We start from the raw sequence: 9,276 nt of genomic DNA on the forward strand, positions 1-9,276 counted from the left end.
AATTTCTATGGTAGAAGACTTGGTGTTTGATTTCTTTATCCATTGTTTTTCTTTATGTTGATGGGAGAGAACATGCAGAAAACACAAAAATTTGCTGAAAATCAAAAGAGAGCAAATTTTAAAATTAATTTGTAAAGAAGGAAAAGAGAGAAAGCTGGTTTGCATTGTAGAGTCAAAAGTTAAGGATGCAACAAATTCCAAGTATTATTACAAATGTCACCGTTAAAGTAAGCCTTTTGTGGAATAAATTTCAACAAATTTGGAGAGAAAATGAAGCTGATGATCACCATTATCTATTAAACAAGTAACATGACTTGCTTTGTATCTATTTTTGTTATAGTTTATTCTTGCCTGCGACAAATAGAGATAAGAAGAAACAAATTTGTATATCAAAATCAGGCAGAGGAAATCCTTTATCACCTACTTGGTAAAGAGACATACCTGCCTTAAGATTCAATCTCTTTTTTAATATAATATATACGCTTTTCATCAAATACTAAACAATGAATACTTTTTATATAATTTTACTAGATTTCCATAGACTTTTTATCATGCATGGTTGAAATATAGAAGAGAAATAACAAAGGACTTGCAGAGATTACCATTTAATTACCTGTGAAGAATTTTTAGCTTCATTACCTAGCTGTAGAATTGTATAATGAAGAAATCTATTTTGAGAACATATAATGTGGAAAGGCATGCAGAACTTTACTTCATACCTAAATATATATATATATATATTTTCCATATATTTGAACAATTTTTAACTATATTTTGCTTTAAGACTATGGAAAATCTGAAAAGGAAAAACAACGAAAAAGGAAGCACTAACAAGAGTATGTATATTCCAGCGATGGGAAGGACTAACTAGCTTTACATGATCATAACTTTCTCTGTGGCTTCTTCAAAAGTGGATCATTTTTTGGTTTATCATTGAATTCAACTTTTCTATATTTTCATGTTTTTGTTAGTTGAAAGTCTGCTCTTACAAAAGCTTCTTATATTCCTCTTCACCAAAACCCGGTTTACATTTCAATTTTATGGTTTCTGCTGGCATAAAGCTTGTACCTCTGATGGAAACAATTATAGGGCTTCCATTAATGTTACTAATTCTCTGCTTCATAAGTATAGGAGAATTTCTTGCCAACACTGATGCTGAGGTGATAAATTACTTCAAGTCAGACAGAGAAGCTCTTAATGACTTTAAGATGAAACTTTAGCAAAAGTTATTACTTTAACGCACATTACAGTGATGAGAATCAATCCGCATATCCAGTTTTTGATTTTATAATATGTTTCAGAATTTGATAGTAAAGAAGAGAGCTCTGCTCAAATCCGCTTAATACTTGCAGGTGGATGAAACTCGTTCAAATCATTAGAAAGCATATCCACTTTGTCAAATTTCTATTTTGCAGTGGGAAACTCTTATTTTGTTTTGCTTTGTGGTATTAAGAAAACACAATTAGAGAACAATGGAAAAGAATGTGAATGAGAAATATACAAGTAAAATTTGATTGGAAAGACCCCTCAATTAAATGCAAAAGAATTTGAGATTTAAATAAATAAAGGGTGCTTAAGTTAGTGTATTTTTTATCTATGGGATTCGTGAAATTTCTTTATAGGATGGACCACAAAACTATGTCGGGGTATTCCTAATATCTACTATTTGATATGGATCTTGTCCACTAGTGTAACAGAAGTGGCATTTCTATGGTAGAAAATTTGGTTTTTAATTTTTTATGAATTCTTTTTCTTTATTTTTTAATTTGTACTATAAATAAAACTACAGTATGAACCAAGTTTGCAGAAAATTAAACTTGGAACAAAGAACAAAGGGAAAGAAAAGAGAGAGGGGGGGGAGAGAGAGAGAGAGAGAGAATACGTAGAACCAAAAGTTCGCAGAAAATCAAAAGAGAGAACATTTAAAAATTTGCAGACCAAGAAAAGAGAGAAAGCAGGTTTGAAGAATCAAATGGTAAGGATGCAACAAATTCAAACTATTATTTCAAATGTCAACATTAAAGAAAGCTTTTTGTGGAATAAATTTCTAAACTTTTGGAAGAAAAAAAAAAAAAAAATCAAGCTGATGGTTGTTAAAGTTTAATATTGTCCGCCATAAAGAAAGCTAAGAAGAAAGAAATTCGTATATCAATATCAGGTAGAGAAAATTGCGCTTTATCTCTAACTTGCTATAGAGACTTAGTTGCCTTGAGGGTCACTCTCTATTTGACTATATATGTACAATAATAAATGCACTTTTAAAAAAATATTAGAGAATGATCAACTTTCATCAAGTTTGCAATACTAGATTCCCATGAATTTCATCATGCATGATTGCAATGTCGAAGGGAAACATGTCTCCATTTTATATTGAAGCTGTAGAGAAAAGATCATGACTGATTGGTTGAAACGTAGAATATCAATTTAACGGACAACTTGCAGAGATCGCTATTTACAAGTGAAGTATATAGCCTTAAAATAAAAAAGAAAAGCTTTTTTTCCTACTTGTAGAAATAATATCATGAAGAAATCTGTTATATGAATAGATAATGTGAAAAGGCATGCATTGCTTTCCTTTATACCTATAAGTAATTTCCATACATTTGAACAGTTTTTAACTATATTTTATTTTGAGACTGAAAAATCCGATGGGAAAAATGAATGATTAGCGTTACATTATCATGGCTTTAACTGTGGCTTTCCTAAGCTCTTCTATTTGATATGGATCTTGTTACCAAAAGTAATAGAAATGGTATTTCCATGATAGAAGATTTGGTATTTGATTTCTTTATCCATTTTTTTTTATTTTTTTATTTTTTGATTTGTACTACAAAGAAAACTACAGTTAATATGATTGATGTTTAAACCAAGCGAAAGAGGTTGGAAAAAAAGTTTAAAATTAAGAGAGAGAGAGAGAGAGAGAGAGAGAGAGAGAGAGTAAAGAACACACAAAGTTTGCAGAAAATCAAAAGAAAGCAAATTTTAAAATTTGCAGAGAAAAAAAAGAGAGAAACCAGGTTTGAACAATCAAAATCTAAGGATGCAACATAATCAAACTATTGTTCCAAATGTCATTATTAAACAACACTTTTCAAATATCATACTATAAAATATAGCAGGCTTTAAAGGATACATCTATTTACTCTTTTAATCAAATGCTGTACAGTTTTTTCTCCCACTAAAACACTCTGTGGAATCTCCTTATTAAAGTAAGCCGGCTTTCTGGAATAAATTGCAACAAATTTTGGAAAATTGAAGCTGATCTTCATTATTACCTTATTAAACAATTAACATGGACTTCTCATTGTAACCATTTTTTTAGAGTTTATTGTTTTCTGCATAAAATCAGGCAAAGAACTACATAAGAATAAAAAAATTTACATCAATATCAGGTACACAACAATAGCATTATCACATGGCATTTTATTTGTGGTTTCCTAACAGAGAGACAGCTTGAGTGTTGGATTTAATTTTTCACATTGGCAATGAGAAAACATTTGAATGAAACCTACTTTAGTTTATATTATATCTTAGACTTCAGTGTTGAAAGGCAAAAATCCTACTATAGAATGCTTTAAAGGTTCCTTCTATTTGCCCTTTGTTTTAATCATAAGCTGTGTCTGTTTTCTTCCACTAAATCACTCAGTGAGGCTTTCCAAATCTATTCTGTTTACAGAGATATAAAGAGAGAAAAAGCTGGTTTGAAGAATCAAAATGTATAAATGATGCAACTAATTTCAACTATATGCAAAATGTCACCATTAAAGTAAGCTTTTTGTCGAATAAATGGCAACAAATTTGGAAAAAAGAAGCTGATGATCATTAGTATCTGCGTTAAAGAAGTAATATAGATTTGATTGTAGTCATTTTGCCTATAGTTTATTATTTTCTGATTAAAAGCTTGAGAGATCACTCACCGAGAGAGCTTTTTCTCAGTGGTTTCCTCATTGGCTTGAAAATTCAACCTGCTTGTCTCCAAATTCGGTAATGAGTCTATACCATTTGTTATCACCGTGTAATGCTGAACCAAGACGGTCCATTTAGCAATTTTATATTATTAATCAGCACTAACTTTTTCAAGAATAAATACGACCACTTTTGCATGCTTTGAATGCAAAGTTTCTTATTCCTCTTCACTAGAACAAAACTTATACTCTTGAATTTTTGTTTATGGTTTCTTGCATAAAGGTTTTACCTATGATGGAAACAATTACAGGTCTCCCACTAATGCTACTGATTTTCTGCCTTTCAATTATAGGTGAATTTCTTCCCAACACTGATGCTGAGGCGATAAATTGCTTGAAGTCAGACCGAGAAGCTCTAATTGACTTCAAGAACGGTCTTCATGATCCTGAAAACTGGCTTTCTTCATGGAAGGCAAGAAACTGCTGTCAATGGCGGGGAATAAGCTGTGAGAACACTACTGGAGCTGTTATTGCAGTTGATCTTCATAATCCTCATCTGCAAGATTTTGATTCTTCTGTCAGGTATGAACTCGGGAGCTTCAGTGGGGAAATTAGACCTTCATTAACAAAACTGAAGTCCTTAAGGCATTTGGACTTGAGTTTCAACACATTCGATGACCACCCAATTCCTGAATTTTTTGGATCTTTTAAAAATTTGCAATATCTAAACCTCTCAAATGCTGGGTTTAGTGGTTCAGTTCCTCCAAATTTAGGAAACTTGTCTAGCTTGCAGTATCTTGATCTCGAGTCTTTGAGTTTACTTGTTGATAATCTTGCATGGGTAAAAGGTCTTGTCTCTCTAAAGCATCTTGTGATGAATGAAGTTGATCTTTCAGAGGTAGGATCAAACTGGATAAAGTCCCTGACCAAGCTCCCATTCTTAACTGAGTTGCATCTATCTGATTGTAGTTTATCTGGTACCATTCCACCTCTCATCTCTGTAAATTTAACTTCTCTTGCTGTCCTAAATCTCAGTTACAACAATTTGAATTCAAAAATACCTAATTGTCTTGTCAATGTTACTAGCCTTGTTGCTTTTGATATAACCTTAAATAACTTCTTTGGAAGAGTCCCACTCGGTTTTAGCAACCTTCCTAATTTGCAAAGTTTAATTCTTGGTAGTAACTACAATCTTACAGCAAGTTGCTGCCAATTGCTTAGAGGAAGATGGGAGAAGATAAGAGTTCTCGATTTAGGGGGGAATAAACTACATGGGAATCTTCCTGCTTCCATTGGAAACATGACATTTCTCACCCACTTGAATCTTGGTTCCAATAATGTTGAGGGTGAGATTCCAAGCTCTATTGGCAAACTCTGCAACCTGATGGATTTCTTAATGTCGGGTAATAACTTGAATGGAACTTTACCTGAATTCCTTGAAGGAATAAAAAATTGCCTTTCTAAAAGGCCACTGGCTAGTCTGTTAAACTTGGACTTGTCACAAAATCACTTGGTTGGTAAATTACCACAATGGCTTAGTCAGCTCAAGACTCTCGTTGGTCTTAATCTATCAAGGAATGAGCTAAACGGAACTTTGCCAGAAAGTTTGGGACAACTTCCTGATTTGTCTTCTCTCGATGTTTCTTCCAATCATTTGATGGGTATAGTTACTGAAACACATTTTTCAAAGCTAGCTAAGCTATACCGTTTGTCCCTATCTTCAAACTCTTTCACCGTGAATATCAGTTCCAGTTGGGTTCCCCCATTCCAACTCTGGTATCTTGATATGCATTCATGCCATTTGGGTCCTTCATTTCCTGCGTGGCTTAAGTCACAAAAGCAAGTCAGAACTTTGGATTTCTCAGATGCTAACATTTCTGGCTCCATACCCAACTGGTTTTGGGAACATTCCTCTAGCCTTTCATGGTTGAATGTTTCTTATAATCTGTTAGAAGGTCGTCTACCAAGTCCACTAAACTTAGCTTCAAATGCAGGGGTTGATTTCAGCTCAAACCTCTTCAAAGGGTCCATTCCTCTTTCAGCCGGCAAAATTTACTTTCTTGATGTCTCCAAAAATAAATTTTCTGGTATTATTCCAGATAACATAAGTGGTTCCTTGGTTTACCTCTCTATTTCTGGAAACCAGATAAATGGAGAAATCCCAGCTTCCATAGGTAACAATCCTGGTCTTCAAGTCATTGATCTTTCTAATAACAACTTAACAGGAAGCATTCCATCAAGCTTTGCCAACTGTTTTTATATTATAGCACTAGACCTGAGTAACAACAATTTGTCTGGAAAAATCCCTGCCATCAAAGGTTACCTAAGTTTGCTTCAAACATTGCACCTAAATGACAATAAGTTCTCCGGAGTGATCCCGTCATCTTTCCAGAACTTAGCAAGTTTGGAAACACTGGATCTTGGAAACAACAGATTAATTGGTAGAATTCCACCATGGATTGGGAAAGGTTTCGAAAGACTGAGAATTCTTAGCTTGAGAGCCAATGCATTTTCAGGAGAACTTCCACCAGTGCTATCAAATTTAAGTTCGATACAAATTTTGGACCTGGCAAGAAATCAGTTCCATGGCAGCATTCCAGCTAGTTTTGGAGATTTCGAAGCTCTGAAACAGGAGCAAATCATAAACCATTATCTGCTTTATGGGATGTATGGGACTACCTATTATAAAGAAAACTTTGTTGTAACTCTGAAAGACCAGTCTCAGCGTTTCAGCAAGATCCTCTCCCTTTTAGTTGGCATAGATCTCTCAGGAAATAATTTGAGTGGAGATCTTCCAAGAGAGATAACAAAATTGTCAGGTTTGGTGTTTCTGAACTTGTCCAGAAACCATATCAGCGGACACATTCCCGAAAGCATTTCAAAGTTGGAGCAATTGTCATCACTTGATCTCTCAAGTAATAAGTTCTCAGGTGCTATTCCTCAAACTTTGGAATCACTCTCATTTTTGGGGTTCCTTAATTTGTCAAACAATAACTTCTCTGGTAGGATCCCTTATACAGATCACATGTCAACTTTTGATGCACCTTCTTTTGCTGGAAACACTGGCCTTTGTGGCATTCCACTTGATGTAAAATGTCCAAGTGATGATGATGATGATGATGATGATGATCCAGAAAAGGGATTGACTACTCCAAAGGCTAATACAAGTGGTGACAGCTTTGTTGACCAATGGTTTTGCTTGAGCATTGGATTGGGATTTGCAGCGGGAATTCTTGTTCCTTATCTGGTAATCACGATGAAAAGGTCTTGGAGCGTAGCCTACTTCGATGCTGTTGAGAGAGTTTTAGATAGAATACTATATCTGTGGTTGAAATACAGAACCAGACAGCAGAGGAATCGAGGGAGTAACCAAAGAAGATGACAGTCTGTTTTCTTTCTTCACTTAGTTATCTTGAAATGTATACCCCGCTTTCTTTGTTACTGGTTTATGTCTTTGTTACTGGTTTATGTCAATTCATTTTACTTGTCAAGATCCCATTTCACTCAATAGTTTTTCTATAGTTTCCTTTCGAAATAGTATTACGTTTATTTGAAAATGTGCTTCTCATCTATGAACTATTATTTCATTTCGAAATAATATTACGTTTATTTGAAAATGTACTTCCCATCTATGAACTATTACTTATGTATCATCTACATTTCAAGCTTCAAATTATTTGTTTTTTCTTCTCTTTATTATTTTTATTATTATTTATTATTTTTTTGCCTAGAAGGGAGGGAGGCATGTATTTTATTATATTTGAAAATCTCAATTTTTGTACGAGTAAAAGTTGTGAAGGTTTAGTGATGTGATGGTGGTCTAAGGAAAAGGTTTCTGTTCTTAACTTCAAGATGGAAAAGTGAGAAACCTCACCAAATTATTTGGTCCAAATATCCTAAAAGAGAAGAAAAGGTTTGGGTATCAGCTTCATTTCTTTGGAAGCGAGTCTATGAAAACACTGTTTGAAGGCCTGAAGGAGAAAGGTTTCCTCAACACATAGATAATGTATATAATTACAAAATATATCTATTCTTTTGTTTCACTTTCCCAGCCTTATTTAATTTGTTATTTTATATAAACGTTGTGTTCAAATCAATATTGAAGGAAATGATATGCAGCTATTTACCCAAAACAACCAAAAAAAAAAAAAAAAAAAGAAGAAGAAGGAAATGATATGCTGCTGTATATTTTTTACCTTAATCATGGGATTGAGAAGCCTATGATCAGCTTGTAATATATAAAATAATTGAACTGAACGTCCAACTTTTAAGAAACCTCATTGCATCAATCTTTCTATAGCATTTACAGTTACCAAACTTTGACAAGTGTGAACAGTGAATAGAAGCTTTTTTCTCGTTTTGTCACGTGGAGTTTTCCACTGAGCAAAAACTTCAATTCGTTGATATTTTTCTTACTAGTTTTGATTCAATGATTCCAATACGGATTCGAATTTTTCTTTAAAAGAAAAAAAAAAGCCAACGTTTGTATTAAAAATTTAGAAGGTAATCCGTGTGACAAAATTTTAGTACATGGGTTTGGTCAATTGTCATTTACATTGTATCTAATTTTCTTTCCCATTATAACAACATCTAGCACTGATGGAAAAAAGAGGGATACTTAGGGCACACTTCGACAAAAGATCCAGAGCAGAGCAGAGAGAGAGAGAGATGTTATGAGTGGAGGGCAAAAGGTGGTGTGTGTAACAGGAACTTCAGGTTACATAAATAGACAGTATTGAGTCTATACTACAATTTGTCATCACCATGGAGCGACAATGGAGAAACTAGCTTCTAACAATTTCTTTTAATCGCAAATACATTTACTATTTGGTTAAAAGAAAATACTAATAAAATGCAGCCACAACGTTAAATTGTTTATGTATTACTTTGACTTCAAAGTTTCTTCGTCCTCTTTACTAAAACTAAAGTTCATATTGAGATTTTGTTTCTGGTGTCTGGGATAACGGTTGTACCTAGTTTACTAGTTTCTTTACTTTTCTTAACTTGTGTTTCCAATTTCTTATTTAGTTTTTATTTTATTTAGCTTTTTATGCCTATTTTTGGTTGTTTTACTAATTTACTTTTTTTTTTCTTTTTGTTTTTTTATCATTATTAATTTACTTAAATGTTCTTTTTGTACATTTAATTTTTTACTAACTTCTTATTTGTTTAATGGTTGGTTTCTTCAATGTGTTTCATTTTATGCTTTTTTTTTTGGGGGGGGGGGGGGGGGGGGGTATATATTATAATAATACTATAGTTATAATAAAAGTATAGCTTTTTTTTTTTTTTTTTTACATTTAATTTTTTTAAGGACATATCAAAACTAATCATTGATAGCATGTGGAATAAATAATTTACCCTATAGCTA

At 33.1% G+C, this 9,276-nt stretch overlaps 1 protein-coding gene across 1 annotated transcript; it reads left to right on the top strand.

Annotated features, from left to right (window-relative positions):
• Nucleotides 1-4,095: 4,095 nt before the first annotated feature.
• LOC132800543 (receptor-like protein EIX2) lies at nucleotides 4,096-7,287 on the top strand. Its single transcript, XM_060814483.1, has one exon. The coding sequence runs from the start codon at nucleotides 4,171-4,173 to the stop codon at nucleotides 7,285-7,287; it is 3,117 nt and encodes a 1,038-aa protein (XP_060670466.1). The 5' UTR covers nucleotides 4,096-4,170.
• The last annotated feature ends 1,989 nt before the right edge of the window (nucleotides 7,288-9,276 follow it).

Source organism: Ziziphus jujuba, chromosome 2 (assembly GCF_031755915.1).
Source record: "Ziziphus jujuba cultivar Dongzao chromosome 2, ASM3175591v1".
In the NCBI taxonomy this organism is placed as follows: domain Eukaryota; kingdom Viridiplantae; phylum Streptophyta; class Magnoliopsida; order Rosales; family Rhamnaceae; genus Ziziphus; species Ziziphus jujuba.